Source organism: Phalangium opilio, unplaced genomic scaffold (genome assembly GCF_054372755.1).
Source record: "Phalangium opilio isolate 3A_F unplaced genomic scaffold, DU_Popi_V2 ptg000217l_1, whole genome shotgun sequence".
Taxonomy (NCBI): Eukaryota; Metazoa; Arthropoda; class Arachnida; order Opiliones; family Phalangiidae; genus Phalangium; species Phalangium opilio.
Genome location: NW_028324218.1, coordinates 11,298,344 through 11,318,320, shown reverse-complemented (window position 1 = coordinate 11,318,320; position 19,977 = coordinate 11,298,344). Strand labels below are relative to the sequence as shown.

Here is a 19,977-nt window from a genome sequence, read left to right as displayed (position 1 = left end):
TGTAGAGCTTAATTGTTTAGAAAGACGTCAGAATAATGAGGAGTGACTTATAGTGATTAAGTCAGCCCCCCCAAAGCCAGCATAGAAATTAGCAAGGGATATGTTGGGGAACAATGATATATATTAGCTGTATCAAAAGCTAGCTCTACGTAACAATTTCTGGACTTCCCGTAGATTTCTGATGAGTTCTTTGAGTTATGAGCTTGACATTACCATTAAGAGTGTATTGCTGAGGATTTAGTACCAAACAGTTATAGAATTCACCTCACGATGCGATGCCCATCTGAAGTTTGATGAGCAGGAAAGCAAACAAAAAGGGTGAGCCAGGAAGAATTGTGTTACACAACTAAACTATTAAGAGCAAACAGAGTGTCATCCTTCTTCTATTATCCCCTTCTGATACTATGTAGTAAATAGTTTATAGTATATTTTATGCACTAAAAACTAATATTTTTAGCACCATACCACGTATATCCAACCATTTGGTGGACTCACGCCAATAAAGCAGCCAAGCTGCGCTTTTTCTTCGGACTTAATTTATTTATTGAGATATCGAATTAAAAAACTTGTTCAAAAACATTTTACTTCTTTATAATATTAGGCCTACCGCTCCATTGTATCTACTATTGGTAAATATAATTAATACAAAATATATTTTTTAATCTACAGTAGGTAAAACTAAAATAATAAAATGTCTGTTTTTAGTCTTTTTATTTTGATTGAATATTTCACTTGTTTTCAAAAAAAAACATTAAGTTTGAAAGGTATATATTCTTGTAAACATGTAACAATTAGGCATCTGAGTTCAACTGGTTTAAAGCAACGGTTCACTTTGAAGCCATTAACGGAGATCAGAATGAATTCAAGCGTGACTGTGTGGGCACTTCTTTGCGGTTTAATCATTGCAGTAACGGGCAGTACTGATGGTAATATAAATAATTTCATCTTAATTACTGTTTGCATAGGTGTATTATTGATGTCGCTGTTAATATTAGATGTTAACCGGACACAAGTACTCGAGTCAATCGAGAATGCACCAAGTAACCATCTCAACAGTCATCAAGTATTCAAACCTCCCGTTCAAAGCAACAGACTAGGCAAGCATCATGACATTTTCAAAGGATGTGGGGACGAAGACGGTCTTCAGGTCCTGAGTCAAATACCTTGCAGTCATCGTTATGTAATTACAGAAGCTACCAATTGTCGTACTACCAATGATCACGTGAAGTAATCTCTTTAAATTTCAGCCTCCAAAGAAGTCCGTGCAATACTTCTACCAATATCCCGTGTATCAATACCCAGTATACAAGTACCCATCTTACTTTCCTCCACCTGTATACAAGCCCGTTGTTTACAAATATCCAACTTTGGCTCCAGTCAAGCCCCTGCCCCTACCTACTTGGGCACCATTGAAGACACCCACGAATGTCAACTACAACACCTGGAACTTCAGTTTGAAAATCCCAATCTACGCTCCTATCAAATCTATATCATTACCGGCTTTGAAGCCTATGGCAATTCCATCTTTGGCTCCATACAAGCCTGTTACTCTACCTACGTATAAACCTTTCGTCCTCCCTTCTCTGAAGCCATTAGCAACCTTCGCTCCTCTGAAATCTGTACCGTTGCCCGTTTATAAGCCTGTAAAGTTTCAAACATTGGCCCCGCTGAAACCATTGGCTTTACCTCCGTACAAACCTTTCGGGTTGCCGTCATTGAAGCCATTGCCAACATTTGCCCCACTCAAATCCTTGGTCTTTGCCCCTTCCAAGTCATCGCAAGCTGTGGTAAATAGAAATCTAGTTCATCATACTCAACAGTGATCGTTCTAACGTACTTTGTTTTAATTGCAGTTACCAACTTACAATCACAAGACACATGGTACCAATTATGCTTTGGTTACACCAAAGAAACAGCAATTCCTTTCTTTGCCTCCCAACGCGGCTTTTACTCAAATCCACAACGTCGGCAACACTCATACGACAAACAACTTTACTTTCATCATCATCGACAATTGTCGTAAGACTCAAACCGATGTGAAGTGCCGTTTGCCGGTCCCAAACGACGGTGACAAGAAAAATGCGCCTCAACCGACAATCGAAATCGACTTCCCGGAGAAAGAGTTTGACGAGGTCATTACGTTGCTGTTGAACCAGAACATTGGAACTCCTTCATCTGGTAAGTGACTTTCGTTAACATTACTTTAACCTAAGTTTCAAACGTGTCTGACTTTTAGGTAAGGTCAGACCCGATGAAGAGAAACCCGTATCATCTCTAAACAAGCATACGCAGTCGAACTTACCCAGTATTGTAAAATCCGTTGAACCTATGCTAGCTGATGACTTGAAAATCAACTCAACGAAACCCGTCAATGAGTCTGTCTCGAATGAGGCCTTAAATTTCGACGAATGGAGCCTTCCAGACATTAATTTAAGCAAGGACTCCCAGTTTGAAGCGTTACTGAACAAGGCCGCCACTCATTCCAGACACGTCCAAATGAACAAGAACCATTCGTCGGTCTTCAACGTGGCGACACCGAACCATATTTCTTTGCCTGGGCGTGACTTCAATTTAATTCAGGCCTACTTAAATAAATAAGCATTTTTTATTAATATATATCCCAACTGACATCTTGTAAAATAATACATGTGACTTGTTTCGGTTAAAATGTCATTAAGTTTTTAATGTAAAATATCGACTCTGAATAAAATTATTCGTGTTATGATTCTAATATGCTTAGCATTGCGTAATTTATTATTATAAATGTAATTTCTCAAAAGTTTATTAACTGATAAGTTTGCTGACCATGACTTAATCCGTGGTGTCTTTGTCTAAAACAAAGTTAAAAATGTGATAAATAATGGGACATTAGTTACGGAGATATGGGTTCCCAAACATGGGCATCTAAAAGTGAATAGAACGGAGCTTCCAAGATGATCTAGGCCCGTGCGTGTCTATTTTTTATGTGGGGAAATGTCCAGTTTCATAGAGGAAATATTTTCACCCTATATGTGTACTAGATGGCGCTTTTATTGCCGTTGCGACCGGGTTCTTCCATAAATTATCGTTGATATTTTAGGGGCCAATTATGAAAATTTTATGAAAGAGAAAGGTTTCACCCTTAAATTAACGTTATTGTCTTTTTATTGAATCTATTGGTTCGATTGTATGGACAACAAAATTATATATGATTTTTTATCATTGTGATTTTTTTAGTAAAAAAACGTCTTGCTAATTTACAGTTTTAATATGCCATAAGAGGAATTTTTTTACCCCTTCATAACCTTTAATTTTTTTAACCTTAACCTTTTTATCCTTTACTTCTTTGGCATGATTGTTTAGTAAAGGTCTTCAGAAATTTTCGAAAACATTTATCTACTGTCTGCGACCTCGGTTTCATCGCTCTACGTCTATGCCTTGTCTAATATTGTAGCAGTCGACGGGGTCACGAGGCTCAACTTATTTTTATTTTACGGTACTAAAAGCGCTAAGAAGGGAGAAAACACGGCGAACTAAATTAGTTAAAAAAATATTCACGCTTCGCGATATGCACTGGCCTAGATCATCTCGGAGGCTCCGATTTAGTTGAAGGATTTGAATTAAAGGCAACAATTACGTGAACTAAACCGAATTGAATTCGCTGGCAAAAACCCTTCCAACTGAGTGAAACCAACCTTATGACCCCAACACCTCTTCCGCCATCACTATTAAAGGGCATACGCAATAATTAATTCAAAAAAAAAACACTTTCGAAACATAAAATTAGTTTTTAAACAACAGCGAATGCGGTCACCGACACACACACACTCTGAAAAGTTTAGCTATCTCTGAAGCCTTAGTGTGACGTCACCCGTGCTATTTGCCTATAGAACCAAAGCAGTACCAAATATGGCCGCCCACTGTTAAAGCTAAGCCCCTGACGCGCCTTATTTCCTAACCATATATTCAACCATTTGCCGAGCGCACGCCAATAAAGCAGCCAATCTGCGCTTTTTCTTTGGACTTGATTTTCAAATATTGAGATTTCGAATTAAAAAACTTGTTCAAACAAATTTTACTGCCTATAATGTATCTACTCTTGGTAAATATAATCAAATGTGGATGAGAGGGAAAGTATGACAATGGCCATAGAGCCTGTGTTAAAAAACGCGGACATCAAAGTTTCGCCAATAACTATTTAGTTTACTAGTGACTGATGGACTTGCAAACTCGCGACTGAAAGTAGTTCAGACATTTAAGCTCCTTGGTTTAACCATAGCCCACTCGATCACGCGCATCACGACGCAAGCTGCTCGCGCTATAGCTAAACTACCGAGATTTGTTTTAAACGTATCTAGTTTCATGTACTCTTCTATTGCTTCGATATCCTTACCTAAATCCATATTATACCTTCAAATACCTTTAAAAACATTACCAGCTACTCTGTCCTGACTACAAACACAAATCGAGGAAGTTCTAGCATACACAATAGCAGACGACGGTAACCGCGTAACCGCGAATTAACACAAGACCTATTTTAAAGGCCCAGTATAGCTACGCCAATAAAACGGTCAACTACGGCGAAACTCTGATGACTTGCCACTTTTGGCCATTTTCATACTTTTCCCTCATCCACTTTTGATATAATCAGAAGTCCATTAAATTAGCCTAGGAAGTGAACAATTACAATGGCTGGTATAGCGTACGTCTCTGCTGGATAAAAACTCCTTCTATCTCCATGGATAGGGGGTTAAATTTTCCCCCTTTCCTAACACAGTTAGAAATCTCGAGCTCCTCTCAGGGAAGTGTTGCTTGACGTGACGTGAGCGGGGCGTGACTTTTTCAGCCCATGAACGCTGGCTCTCTAAAGGGTAGAATGTTTGCTCTATAAAAAATTAATAAAGGAACGGCCACGGTTGTTAAAGGGAGGGTGAAGTAGAAAATCAAGTGGATTCTTCTACTAATTATAAATAGGCAGGGGGGTTACGCGATTGGTCGGACGTCCTTATTTAAAATTATCCTTTAAATCTGAACCTAATTTGAATTTTAAAATCATTCGGAAGTATTTCCTGAATGTTTGATTATGCAGACTGGTCTTGTAATTAGGAGAATCGATAAAAAATCACTTGATTTTCTACTTCACCATCCCTTTAAATATTTTTTTTTCAATAGGTTTATGAAGTCATAAAAAACTGAATGACCTTGACTGTTCCAAAATTCACACCCCCATCCCTTCTCCTATGCTATAGAGGGCTCGGTTTTACAGTGGAAGGGGGCGTTTTCGGCCAATAGTTTTTTCTCTCTCGATAGGGCAAATTTTAGCGTACGAGTCGCACCTAAACCGGAGATGTGAGAAAAATTACCGCTAGGTGGCGAATGTGTCGCCCTTCTTCAGTATTACTACACAAGAGAGGGGAGTCCCAAACCCCGCTTTTGGTTACTTCCTAGGCTAATTTAATGGACTTCTGATATAATTAATACAAAATACATTCTTTAATCTATAGTTGATAAAATAAAAAAAAATAAAAAATATGTTTTTAGTCTTTTTATTTTGGCTAAATATTTCACTTGTTTGAAAAAACATTAAGTTTGAAAGGTATATATTCATGTAAACGTGTAACTATTAGGCATCTGAGTTCGAGTGGTTTAAAACATCAGTTCAAATTGAAGCAGTTAACGGAGATCGGAATGAATTCTAGCGCCGCTGTGTGGGCACTTCTTTGCGGTTTAATCATTGCAGTAACGGGCAGTACTGATGGTAATATAAATAATTTAATTTTAATTACGGTTTGCGTAGGTGTAGTATTCATGTCGATGTTAATATTAGATGTTAACCGGACACAAGTACTCGAGTCAATCGAGAGTGGACCAAGTAACCATCTCAGCAGTCATCAAGTATTCAAACCTCCCGTTCAAAGCAACAGACTGGGCAAGCATCATGATATTTTCAGGGAATGTGGGGACGAAGACGATCTCCAGGTCCTGAGTCAAATACGTTGCAGTCATCGTTATGTAATTACAAAAGCTACCAATTGTCGTACTACCAATGATCACGTGAAATAATCTCTTTAAATTTCAGCCTCACAAGAAGTCCGTGCAATACTTCTACCAATATCCCGTGTATCAATACCCTGTCTACAAGTACCCATCTTACGTTCCTCCACCTGTATACAAGCCAGTTGTTTACAAATATCCAACTTTGGCTCCTATCAAGCCCTTGCCTCTTCCTACTTGGGCACCGTTGAAGACGCCCACGAATGTCAACTACAACACATGGAACTTCAGTTTGAAAATCCCAATCTACGCTCCTATCAAATCTATATCATTACCGGCTTTGAAGCCCATCGCAATTCCAACTTTGGCTCCATACAAGCCTGTTACTCTACCTACGTATAAACCTTTCGTCTTCCCTTCTCTGAAGCCCTTACCTACCTTCGCTCCTTTGAAATCCGTCCCGTTGCCCGTTTATAAGCCAGTAAAGCTTCCGACATTGGCCCCGCTAAAACCATTGGCTTTACCTCCGTACAAACAGTTCGTGTTGCCGTCATTGAAGCCATTGCCGACATTTGACCCACTCAAATCCTTGGCCTTTGCCCCTTCCAAGTCATCACAACTTGTGGTAAATAGAAATCTAGTTTATCCTACTTAACAGTGATCATACTAACGTACTTTTTTAAACATTGCAGTTACCAACTTACAATCACAAGACACATGGTACCAATTATGCTTTGGTTACACCAAAGAAACAGCAATTTCTTTCTTTGCCTCCCAACGCGGCTTCAACTCAAATCCACAACGTCGGCAACACTCATACGACAAACAACGTTACTTTCATCATCATTAACAATTGCCGCAAGACTCCGACCGATGTAAAGTGCCGTTTGCCGGTCCCAACCGACGGTGGCGAGAAAAATACGCCTCAACCAACAATCGAAATTGACTTCCCGGAGAAAGAATTTGACGAGGTCATTACGTTGCTGTTGAACCAGAATATTGAAACTCCTTCATCTGGTAAGTGACTTTCATTAACATTACTTCAACGTAAGTTTCAAACGTGTCTGTCTTTCAGGTAAGGTCAGGCCCGTTGAAGAGAAACCCGTATCATCTCTCAGCAAGCATATGCAGTCCAACTTACCCAGTAATGTAAAATCAATTGAGCCTATGCCAGCCGATGACTTGAAAGTCAACTCAATCAAACCTGTCAATGAGTCTGTCTCAAATGATTTGGAAGAACGGAGCATTCCAGCTGCTAATTCAAGCAAGAACTCTCGGTTTGAAGCGTTATTGAGCAAGGCCGCCACTCATTCCAGACACGTCTTAATGAACAAGAACCATACGTCGGTCTTCAACGTGGCAACACCGAACCATATTTCTTTGCCTGGACGTGACTTTAATTTAATTCAGGCCTACTTAAAGAAATAGCCGTTTTTTATTAATATATATCCCAACTGACATCTTGTAAAAGATTACATGTGACTTGTTTAAGTTGAAATGTTTTAATGTAAAATATCGACTCTGAATAAAATTATTCGTGGTATGGTCCTAATATGCTTAGTATTTCGTAAATTACTCTAGAAAAGAACCTGTCCACACGTTTATTTACAGAGTGCTTCTAAATAAGTCTGTCATGACTTAATGAGTGCATATTTTGAAGAAACAGGCGGCTCCATTATCGCCCCTAGCATTCTGGTTGACCTTCTGGACACGAATTTCATCTTGCAAAGGCAGGAATCAATCAGACCTAGTGCATTAAATTTGATTTGTTCCTGCCTTTTTCTTAACTAGCGTTACCAAGCTTCGCCACTTAGTAGTAGACAAACCCTCTTTAAGGAGCACCTACGGAATCACGGTACTTAAAGAGTAAGTAAAGACATTTTGACTACTTCTTAAATTTCTATAGAAATCGTGCATTTCTATAGATTTCAACGTCCTCATTCAGAATAAAATAAATTTTCACCAAAAATTCACCTCTAAATATTTAAAAATTAACTTCAAATATTGATAAAAAAAAAGAGGTGCTAAAATTGCCGCCATTGTCTCTGCTGTCTGACGTCATAGCTTAGGGATTTAGACCGCTCTGATAGTAGTAAAATTGGTACTTTTCTTTCCATATTTTCCCACCAGTTAGTATCTCGCCTCCTACTGATAGTGCTAGACTGCCAGTGCAGCCAGTCTCCTTTGAGGTTTAGTAGGAAACCGAATCGGTCTGGGAGTTTTTCACTAGCCGCGGTAGTATTTGGTAGTATCAAAAACGGATTTATGGGATAAGAACGTCGGAGTTAGCGAATTCACTCCCCATCCTCGCATACTTTATTGAGAAACTTCGTCTGCTTATATTTTGACTCCACCCACAAATTCTGTATATAGCTACTTCTAGAGATCGAATTTGTGGGTGGAGTCAAAATATAAGCAGACGAAGTTTCTCAATAAAGTATGCGAGGATGGTACTAGAGGCTAAAGCTACGATCCGACGTTCTTATCCCATAAATCCGTTTTTGGTAGTATCCAGTCAGAAATATTATCTTAGAGGGACTGAATTAGACACGCCCTCCCATAACAAACCAATGCATTCTACCAGCCAATAACGGAGCCACCTCTCATGACGTCAGATCTATATTGCACGTGTTCAATGTTTACAAAAGGTGCCTTTTCTAAATCTCGTTTTGTTTTCATTATAATTCAACAACCGCTCGTCAGATTTTTATAAAACTTTAGAAATGAACATTTTTCACTTCATATTTACCAAAAATGAAGGAATTAACCTTTCCAGGAAAATGTCTTTACTTACTCTTTAAGCAAGAAACGACATCTAGTTTACTAGGGAAAAGGTATAAATTCGCCACATTTCTAACTTTATCTCCAGTCCAAACGTAGGACCGGAGTTAATCCCGCCTATAAATTACAACCAGCATCTCATTGGTTCTTGAAAACTCACGTCAGCGCGACGTGAATGATGAAATTTACTTATTTTGCGACTGAGGAGAGACGAAATAGCCCGGCTTCCTTTCACGTCCCTCTTGTATTTTGAAAGGGAACTGGGACTATGGCGTGCGAATGCTTTGGCAGCTTATACCTTCTTCCTAGTAAACTCAATATCGCTTCTTGCTTTGAGCTCAAACTGCTTAGAAAACGTGAAAGAACATGGGCTTCAACAATATTTAGTAACAGAGATATGGGTTCCTAAAATTCAGCCCCTAAAAAAGGATTTAGGATGTAGGCCTAGTGTAAAACACTTCAGTCTTAACGCTAGAAACGTCATTGAACCTGCATAAAGGTTGTGTTCTTAGGATCAAATAGTGTGGAAAATGTATAAACCCTAAATTTCCAAAAATTGTTAAAGAGGCATACGCTAGAATTCAAACGTCAACAATAGCTATGTTTAAAATGATTTTAAGAATAAAGTTTCTTAAAACGATTTAACTATAATTAAGCTAAATTTATGACTATTAAAATAATTAATATCAATTATATTTAAGAAAAACCTCTCAATTCCGTCTCGACTCGGAGAGGTTTATTTTGGTTTCCTAACTTGTTAAACAAAAGCGAACGCGGAGACAAACACACTTACATACATACAGAAACGTCTAGTCCAATACCTCTCCCTACGTGACGTCATCGTCACTTTTAGAAGCAAAAAAGTACAATTAACAGAAAAAAATGCATTTCATTGCAGTCAAAAATCCAATCAATTATTAAAACATATTTTGCATAACAGAAAATGTTATCGAGATACATTAGAAAAATTAATTTAAAAATGCTAAAAAAATTGAAGGCTTGAATAATAAAAAAAAGTTGAATTGATTTATTTGGATAAAAAATAGACCATTTGAAAGTTCAGATTTTACTTTATCGTTTATTTACGTTACGAAGATTCATTGGTACGAGACTTCAGCCCGAGACTGCCGCACAGAAAATATTGTCATCGCCATAATTGGTATTTGCATTGGGACATTCATTTTGCAAAGTAAGTTTTCAACTTAATGCTTATTTCTCAAGGTAATAATACAACTCCTTAGGAACAGCTCTCCTTTTCACTAATTTTGTTTAAAAAAAATCTACCGGACCCTAGAACTTGACGCAGCAAGCCACACCTTAGGACTTGTATTATTATTTCGACTTTGAATTTAAATAAGACGGAGCCCTGAACAAATGTCTATTTTAAATTAGCTAGGAAAATTTAAAAACTAAATGCTTAAGGGGGTCTACTGGCCTTGGGGCCACTTAATTAATTGTTAGCGTTCCAAGGTTACCCATTTTAAGTATGTCCAGTTTATTCAATCAGGGATAGATATAATTTTAGAAGTAAGAATGGAGAACGGTTAGTATTTACTTCAGTCCGACTCATAGCCCAGTATAGAGTCCCTCCCTCCAACACTTAACGAAAAGTTTAAATTATCTTATTGGCTCACTTCAACTACGTTTTGATGACGTCGCTGACGGGGACGGCGAAAAACACTGAATTCGTTTTTACCTCTGTCGCTATGACCCACCTCTTCTTTCATACCCCCCTTCCCGGGAAAGGGGGTCCGGGACTTTGAAGCGCGCCCCGATTACTCTGTTCTCCATTCATTCTTCTAAAAATTAAATCTATCCCTGATTCAATTAAAGAGCTTGGGCTCTACTGGCCAATTACCAATTTAAAAAAAAAAACCCATTTCTCAGCCTATTATAAACCCTTCTCAAAATATCATCTGCCTGTTAAAGGGCTACGACGGAACATCCGGTATGTGGATCCAGTAGTTAAGACTTGAACGTTACTAGTCCTTACTGTTTGAAGCCATAACTAACGTCTTTGTTGTCCACATACCAGGTGTTCTGTTCAAAGAAAACAAGGTGGTCAACAACCAGATTAAAAAACTCCCCTTTCTTAAAGGAGTCTATTATAGTTAACGGTTAAACAGTTTTAAAAGTCCTTCATTTAATTGAATGTTTACATTTTAAGCATGGCTACATCAAGCAACCTTGATAAGGACACTTCTATGATTTTTCTGGGAGCCATTATGACTGAACTGGAGCTTGGAACGACTCCACCAGTCAATTACGTATGCGCTGACGAAGATGTGGAGAAAAGTACCAATAAACAACAGGTCATGAGCTACTTTCTTCAAGCGGAGTTCCATTTATCGATGAGTACCGAGGTATTATCCGAGGACAACGTGGAAGTAACCGCGGAAAGCTCTACCATGGTCGACATTGATACCTTAACTTGCAATATCAATAAGGTTTTGACGGGTAAGATAATGAATTTGATATGTGTGTGTAACATGTGCGCTGTGTGGAAACATAAACAAGCTCTTGCTCCTTTGCGTGTCATTACTTTATCTCATTGGCATCTCAGTTAGTCTGGTATGCCGCAAATTGTTTTATCTTCCCTGATGAAGTGGTTTGGGTCGGTTAGGACTTGCTCTTAAGTAAATACTAGAAGCGGTGCCCGGGTGATTAAAAGCGTTGAGTTAAGCGTTTCTTAAAACGGTTTAACTTGACTTAAGCAAAGAGGGTAGAAAGAGGGGGAGTAGAAGCTAGCGGCTTTGGCAAGGCATTTTGGGTGTTCTCGCTTTTCTTTTTTATTTATTTGTTATATTTTCCTCCTAATATCCGGTTCACCGTATTTCAACCAATAAGAGGGCAGAGAAAGATGCGCGCGCTCACCGGAAGCTTAGAGGTAAACTTTCAAAGCGAGAACACTCCAGCCAAGCCTTCTACTCCCCCTCTTTCCACCCTCTTTGACTTAAGGTAAATTAATGACGATTAAAATAATTAATATCGACTCGGAGAGGTTTAGTTCGGTTTTCCAACTTGTTTTTCTTCTTTTTTTGTTTTGCATAAGCAACTAAACTCTTTACAACTTTCAAATTCAATTAAACGATGCTCAATTAGGGGTTAATCATAAACCTTAAAGCAAATGTCGGGTAATGTGACGCCCCTAAAATATTGGCTAATCTTATACTGCAATTTTACCTGGCCAAAAGGCAGGAATCAAACAGAACTCGTCCACAGGGGTGGAGCTAAAACAAGCCTTTGCTAAGCTTAGTGGGCCAGTCAACTCCGCAACTCGATTATGGGAGCATCTACTGGCATTTGTTCAAAGTAAACCACAGCCGAGACTTGCTTTAACAGGCGTTAGGCTTAACTGCTATCGGCTCGAGAACCCAAGGTAGAGCGTGAGGAACTCGACCAAACCACTTCTAAAACCTTCCCCAACTTGTTACTGATACCAGGGATAGATTTAATTTTAGAAGTGGGAATGGGGAACAGAGTAATCTGGGCGCGCGTCAAAGTCCCGGACGCCCTTCCACGGAACGGAGGGGTATGAAAGAAGAGGCGGGTAATAGCGACAGAGGTAAAAAGGAATTGCGTATTTTTCGCCGTCCCCATCAGCAACGTCATCAAAACATAGTTTAAGTGAGCCAATAAAACAATTTAAACTTTTCGTTACGTGTTGGAGGAAGGGGCTCTGTACTGGGATATGAGTCGGACTGAAGTAAATACCAACCGTTCTCAATTTCTATTTCTAAAATTAAATCTATCCCTGTTAGAAGCTAAGACAGTGAAGGGATTGTGATATGGTCTTAAAAATTTCGATATGAAGCCCAACCACATTTTCACCTTTTAATTAAGATACAATATCATTAAAAAAGGTCCTTCATTTCTAAAAAAATTAAACTTATTTTTACGCCCATTGGTATGACTAATTGACTGTTTTAATTGATTAAAATAACAGGAAAGGTCTTCATCGGCAGAGTGGTTTCGAAACCACTCAGGCGGAAGTCATCCTTGTGTTTGCCAATCGAGGATCCCAAAGGATTGAAAGTCGTTATAGTGCTAATCCACAAGTGCCCAGAAGCAACACCCAACTTGTACAATGGTGCAATTCTGCTGATCGCCAATCCTTGTTTTACAACTATTGAAAAAAACTACATAGTGGTGAGTGACCTTTCCTTCACAGAAGAGCAAATTGGAAATAAGCAAATATTTCTGAGTTTATGCATAAGCATACGCCATACTTGTCTCTAAGTTCTGGTTTTCCTGCAAGTAAATGAAATGTTCTTTTGAGGCATAAAGGCTTCGATATTAATGTGCTAATGGTTTGTGGTATATTAAATAGCCATGAGAAAAAAATACTAGCAATTTCAGAGGAGGGTAATAGAAGGATGATACTCTAAATATGTAACGTCATTCTTCTCAGGCTCACTCTTTTTGTTTGCTCACCCGCTCATCAAATTTCAGATGGGCATCGCGCCATAAGTTGAATTCTGTAATTGTTTGGCACTAAATCCCCAGCAATCAACCCACAAACCTTGATTGTCTTGACGTGTGACAAAAATCGACAAGGGCGTCTTGCCAAGTAGTTCAACGCTAATAGGGTAATGATGAGGGGAACTATTTATCGCGTACGTGATTCGGTTTAGTAACCTTGCTCCAAATGTTCCGATGTTGGGAATAATGACGTTATATTTGCGCCGCTTTGTGGTACACTTCTCTCGAAGAGAAGTATTATATGCTTCTGATATTATTAGATAAGCAACCCAAGTTTGATGCCTTCCTATATTTGCACCTAAGATCTGTAGCACAAGGGTCATTCCCAAGTGCAATTATCTATAATTTCCTCTGTTTACTGCATGATTTAATATTAAACTTTCTGCGGGGGTTTTGGGTATGTGATATTACACTTACATTTTCATTTACTCCTAACCTTGTCGACTTCCAGTTACGTAAGGATTATCGAGATATCATAATTTTAACGCCCGACGAAGCAAAGGGTACATTCCCGGGAATAAAGTGGTCGGAACAACCGGACGATGGAGTTTCAAATGCTACTTCTGAACAACCGGACAATGCAGCTTCAAATAGTACTCCTGAACAGCACCAACAACAAGACAATGAAGCTTCAAACGCAACTTCTGAGCAGAATGAATTCAATTCTATGCAAGCGAAGGGAAATCAAGAATGTTTCATCCTCCGTGACTTTAGTTCCGCTATAGAGAGTTACACCAGAGCTCTACAAATCTCTCCGAACGATCAAACAGTGTTGGCAAACAGATCGTATTGCTATCTTCGGTTGGAAAAATATGAATTGGGGTTGATGGACTCGAAAAGAGTATTGGAACTCAACCCGAGACATATCAAAGCCATACACCGAACCGCCAAGGCTTTTATGGGTATGAGAATGTTCGACAAAGCCAAAGAGTTTTTAACTAGTACTCTGGAATCTAACATACCCCAAGACCATATCCCGGACTTGGTGAATCTTCTGAATAACGTAGAAAAATTTATCCAGCAACAAGACCATGGAAATTACAACATGATTCAGCTTCACTCGTCACGCAATAAGACCGTGTTTCACAGCGTAGTCGATTATATAGGCCCAGTTCAGCTAGCGAACATGTCCGGGAAAGGACGAGGTTTGATTGTAACTGAAGACGTTCCAGCTGGACGACTACTCATTTGTTGCAAACCATTCGTTATGAATCTTGATTATGAAAAAGACGCTGATGAAATCACGAAGGACTTGCATAAATTCGTAGTTGGTAAACTAAAGGCCAAGCCAGAATTTGGTAAGCAATTTTATCAACTATACGCCGGAGAAAGCATGGGATACTTGGATCCTTGGTTCGAAGATTGCTATAAGATAGATACGAATCGCATTATGAAAATCATAAAGTACAACACGTTCCAAAACGAACTGGAGGAATTCTATTGCTCTGGGATATGGATATGGCCTTCATTTATCAACAACGATTGCTACGCCGCTAATTGTTTCAATACACTATACGGTGACGTCAGACAGATCAGGACAATCAGGCCTTTAAAGCGAGGTGAAGAAATTACCATATCCTACGAGGGCATGAACAACTCGTTCCGAGAGTGCCGCATGCTTACTAAAATTCGAGAATTCGGTTGCAAGTGTGATAAGTGCCTCCATGATGCGGGTGATACGTCAATTGGACTTTCGAAAAGAGAAATGTTATATATGCAACTCAAGACTAAATACGACACCCCTCACCCACAAGACATAAGGAAAGTTATCAAAAAGATCAAATTAAATTCCCAGGGTTATCCCTTCTTGGATCACTATCTCTTCGAGCCCCTGTTTGAATTGGGTCGCCTACATTTTGAACGTCACGAGTATAAGAAATGCATCGAGGCACTCAAGGAACTACTGGATTGCTGGGATCGTGGTGGCACTGTCAACGAACATTCACTTCTCTATAGTTCAACAGCTTTCATTTGTCTCTCTTATATGCACCTTGGGATGCACGATTTGGCCAAACAATGGAGAGACTTGTTTGTGTCCAAAGTACAACTCACTTTTGGACGATCAGATCACGATATGTTGGAAGCTATTTACCCAGATATTACCAGAACATTAGCTTTGCTAAATTAATTGGATATTTAAACCTAAATTTATCATAAACGTTTTTAAATTTTAATGGGACTTCTTTAATAGACGTGAAAAATATTTAAATTTTATTATAATAGACATGGTGTTGATATAAATGCCTAAATTGGGTTTTAAATTAAGGTTCCGGTTTTGTTTATATGATAAAAGATTACAATACGTCATACATTCAAATACTTATTATAATCAATATGTTATTATTTGTTTGTATGGTGGTACAGTGTTAAACACTATTTGAATTGAACGAGGTTGTTTAATTTTATTAATTATCGTTCAACTGTAAAAGTTTAAAAATAAAACCCTCAACATATAAGAAATGCATTTCACTCTTATTTATTTCAGTTGCGAATGATTTAAATTTTGAGTCGAAAATGTTCTAAGACATATTGCCGCAATTTACAAGTTACGATTATAGCGATCTAGGGATGACGACTTAATTAAATTAGCGTTGTCTTTCAGTTTCTTACTTAATTCATAAGTTCATAAGATATGTTCCATAAGTTAATTGCTGGTTACTAAGAGCGTGTCATGAAGTGACGTAAGTGAAACGTCATATTCTCCTTAGGCGACGCTTGGTGAGGCGCTGTCATAGTGCAGACAAAATAGGAAAATGGACTGCATTAATGAGTGTAGTCAATTCTCGCTTCGTCGTTCTCGAACTAAATCTCTTGCATTATGAAGTATAGGAAGTGTCATACTTATGGAACATATCTTTATAATGGTGTATCTTAGGGAAAAATGTCATATAGCATTTTCAAACTTAAATCACACTATACTTCGCTTCTGCCACCTTTTCTGTAACACCCCGTTTCTTCATCAAAGGGTTAATGAGAAGCTTAGTTTGAAAAACCTCTAATAACAAAAGATAGAATTAATTTCGGTCAATTCAAAAATATCAAGCTTTTAATTCTCCGATTTCTGGTTATTTGGCAATATGCATTTGAAAATGTTTCATATGAAATTGTTTGAAAACCACTTTTTAAGTTTTTATGAAAGGCTAAAACATTTCCCGTTGGGTGACATCACAGATATATTTTCACACGCCACTCTCTCCGCTATCAGACCCAGAGTTTAGACACGTGGTTTAGACTGACGAGAAGCTCGAGACCTAAAGGATTGCGGCGCTTTTTTTTCCTAACGTCATAGTGATGTCATAAAACAGGCGTACAAGCTCGACAGGACAAAATTATTGATATATCGAAACTGAGTTTTCGTGATTTTCCAATGGATTTTAAAAATAGAAACTTTGGTTCAATTATATTAAAAACTTGATATTTTGGAAGTAGAGACTTGAAAGTGTAACATAATACCACTTTCGTGGTAAAATATGATATGAAATTGTAAATTCGCTTTACCTTTAAGTAAAACATCGTTTTAATATCACATTGGCAACACATGAAGACAAATAATTCTGGACCCCAAGTTTCATATTTTCGAAAATAACGTTTTTATTTCAAAACCATTTTAATGAGTATCAAAAGTACAAATTCACATATCTTTGTGAAGTAAAAAAAAAACACTTAAATTTTTTTTGACACTGCTTATTAAGTTGTAAGGTGTCAACACATAGGAAAGTTTAAGAATAAGTATAAAAAAAAAGAAATTCATGGAAAAACACTAGTCCCGACCCATGCTTTTCTTGATGCTGTCTAGAGCGAGTTGACAATATTCAGCTTTACGTCTGCCTTTCACCTGTGAATTTATAATTGTTTTTAACATAATTAGAAAATGTTTCTTGTAACATAACTTATCATTTTAGCTCCCTATAAATAATAATTAAGAGGAATACATAGATTTTTCCTTCCTAGAATCTTTAACTTGCAATAGTTTTCTAGGCCTAAAGGGGAGATGTAGAAACCGTAACCTGTGACGTCACGCCTAATGTATTTGAACTTATAATCCAAATGACATTGACATCTGTATCTATATAAATCAAAGTCCTGACTGACTGACTGATAATCAACGCCCAGCCCAAACCGCTTGCCCTAGAAGGCTGAAAATTTGCAGGAACGTTACTCATACGTAGTAGGCGCGTACTAAGAAAGGTTTTTCCAATCCGCCGCCATCTTAAAAAATGGCGCCCAGAAATGTAAAAACACTTCTCTATGCAACAAATTAAGTCCGCGCGTTTCAACCGATTCGCGGATATTTAGTACACGGGTTTCCTTTAACCTATAGACGGGCTGAATGGTATTTCGGGTTCGATTTGTTGCCATCTTTTTAAATGGCGGCCAAAAACTCAAAACCCTTCTTTATGGAATAATGTCCGCGTGAAAAGTAATAAAAAATGTCCCTAGGGGCTGACGGGCAACGCCGAGTGCCTTATAGCTCCTAGGGTCCTACAAAAATATTATTCATCAGTAAAATCTACCCGGGTCATTCCATGTGATATGAGTCAAGTCGTTAACCATGGGTCGGCGGATTTTGATGAAATTTGGCACAAATGATCCTGTGGCTATTAGAAAAGAGAAACCGGAATAGTTTTTAAAAATATTTAGCGGTTTAATTTTTACGTCAAAATTTGTTTCACCCCAGAAAAACGGTGTCTCTCAAAAGTCATTTTGGTACCTTTTAGAAAATCTGCAATAACTTTCTAGTTTTCTGTGCGAATTCAATCAAATTTGCATACAATACGTAATATAACCCAGGAAATTGATTAAGCGACTAAAAATTAACGTATCTAGTTTCGTTCACGAGTTACAGAAGCATTTTTGAGAAAAAATAAATTTTTGGGGGTCTCGTTTTTGGGCCTATGGAGAAAAACGTCCAACTCGAAAAATCTTATAAAATATCCTGAATTATAGAGCTTGAGGAGACCTTTCTAACGGTGTATTCATATATTAGAGTATTTTGTTCCTTATAGCCTAAATATTTTATTTAAATAAACACAAATTTTTCTTCAAAATATAAAATATTTATTTGCTTTAATGGTAAATTACGTTTTGATAAGAGCATGAAACATTTTTTGAACTTGCTTAGGGCAATCATCATCTAGTTTATAGTATCTTCTAGAATTGCTAGAAGCCTGTGGCTCGGGTAATTCGCATATAACATTATTAAGTGGGACAAGTTAAAGCGCTCGTCAGTTTTCTTAGGCCATGTGAGCAAATTCGTCTGTGAGTTCCTCACCATACATTTCAGCATGAAATCGCTTTCATCCTTAAAGGAGGCCAGCACAAGGGCAACGTACAACTCTTAATCGTAAATAGCAGCAACATATTGTCCCACTGATATATCCAAATAAGCAATAGTGTTAATTACCTTAGCGATGATGCAAGCTCACAGTATAAAAATCGGAAAAATTATATTAATTTATGTCACCACGAAATTGATTTCGGAATAACAGTAGAATGGAACTTTTTAGCTACCAGCCATGGCAAGAGTGCTTGCGACGGCATAGGAGGTACGGCAAAACGCATTGTAGCCAGAGCTTCTCTGCAATTGCCATTACAGAACAAATAGCCACGTCGAATAAATGTTTTGAGTGGTCGAAAGAAAATATAAAACGGATTAGATTTTTTTTGGGGTTTCTAAAGAAGAAATTCAACTTCAAATTGAAATTTACCGCGTATCATCAGATACTTGCAGCACAAAAGTTTTTATTGGGATAAATGACGATAAAAACACTTGCTTTTTCGGATATATCAGTGGGACAATATGTTGCTGTTTACGACTGGCGCGACTAGACATACTTTTTAAGAAAGTTTAAAATTTGTTTATTGTTTCTAAAAAAGTGTAATATTGATTTGTAATGAAAGGTTTATAAAATTTACTTCAAATTATTAACGTTAAAATACTTTAAATATCTGACCATAAAATGACGAACAGAAATAGAATTTTTTCCAAGAATGGTAACTTCACCTATGAAATATTTGTGATTTATATCTACAGGCAAAGACTACCTATTGTTAGGGTACGGAAATTTTAAAGAAATATAGAAAAATATGGTCAGAGGCAATGTAAAAACGAACGAAAGAAGACGCGTAGTAAGCTCTCCGAAAAGTTTCAAATGTATAAGCTTTTTCCAACAGTTATATTAAAATATTAAAATAAACCAAATTACGACTCGGATTGTTTCTCGAATTATAAAAACGTCCAATAGTGGTACGTTGCCCTTGTGCTGGCCTCCTTTAAGGATGAAAGCGATTTCATGCTGAAATTCATGGTGAGGGACTCACAGACGAATTTGCTCACATGGCCTAAGAAAACTGACGAGCGCTTTAACTTGTCCCACTTATTAATGTTATAAGCGAATTACCCGAGCCACAGGCTTCTAGCAATTCTAGACGATACTATAAACTAGATGATGATTGCCCTAAGCAAGTTCAAAAAATGTTTCATGCTCTTATCAAAACGTAATTTACCATTAAAGCAAATAAGTATTTTATATTTTGAAGAAAAATTTGTGTTTGTTTAAATAAAATATTTAGGCTATAAGGAACACAAGTTGGGAAAACCAAAATATTACCTCTCCGTGTCAAGAAGTCAATGCGCTCCATAACAAGAATAAAACTTCAAAGCTATAACCCGATTACGATTAGCCCTTTCTTTGTGATCTAATTTCTACCATGATGCTTTCTTCTATTATAAAATTTAAA

At 37.7% G+C, this 19,977-nt stretch overlaps 4 protein-coding genes across 5 annotated transcripts in view; 3 read left to right on the top strand and 1 right to left on the bottom strand.

The window, feature by feature from the left end:
* Positions 1-702: 702 nt before the first annotated feature.
* LOC149616290 (uncharacterized) lies at positions 703-2,725 on the top strand. The gene is made up of 5 exons (XM_089856381.1): positions 703-926; positions 996-1,180; positions 1,248-1,787; positions 1,854-2,178; positions 2,237-2,725. The coding sequence occupies exons 1-5, from the start codon at positions 857-859 to the stop codon at positions 2,596-2,598; spliced, it is 1,482 nt and encodes a 493-aa protein (XP_089712507.1). The 5' UTR covers positions 703-856; the 3' UTR covers positions 2,599-2,725.
* Positions 2,726-5,620: 2,895 nt separating this feature from the next.
* Positions 5,621-7,516, top strand: LOC149616289 (uncharacterized). The gene is made up of 5 exons (XM_089856382.1): positions 5,621-5,737; positions 5,807-5,991; positions 6,059-6,598; positions 6,666-6,990; positions 7,049-7,516. The coding sequence occupies exons 1-5, from the start codon at positions 5,668-5,670 to the stop codon at positions 7,399-7,401; spliced, it is 1,473 nt and encodes a 490-aa protein (XP_089712508.1). The 5' UTR covers positions 5,621-5,667; the 3' UTR covers positions 7,402-7,516.
* A 2,257-nt stretch (positions 7,517-9,773) lies between these two features.
* LOC149616288 (uncharacterized) lies at positions 9,774-15,698 on the top strand. The gene is made up of 4 exons (XM_089856577.1): positions 9,774-9,943; positions 10,922-11,211; positions 12,701-12,903; positions 13,688-15,698. Exons 2-4 carry the CDS (start codon positions 10,923-10,925, stop codon positions 15,362-15,364), a joined length of 2,169 nt encoding a protein of 722 aa, XP_089712703.1. The 5' UTR covers positions 9,774-9,943; position 10,922; the 3' UTR covers positions 15,365-15,698.
* Positions 15,699-16,802: 1,104 nt separating this feature from the next.
* Positions 16,803-19,977, bottom strand: part of LOC149616285 (cellular tumor antigen p53-like) — a 37,658-nt gene continuing 34,483 nt past the window's right edge. For both annotated transcript variants that reach the window (XM_089856773.1, XM_089856774.1), the window contains one exon: positions 16,803-17,071. In XM_089856773.1, coding sequence (XP_089712899.1) covers positions 16,997-17,071 — 75 coding nt within the window. In that variant the 3' untranslated portion in view covers positions 16,803-16,996. The remainder of the gene's footprint in view (positions 17,072-19,977) is intronic.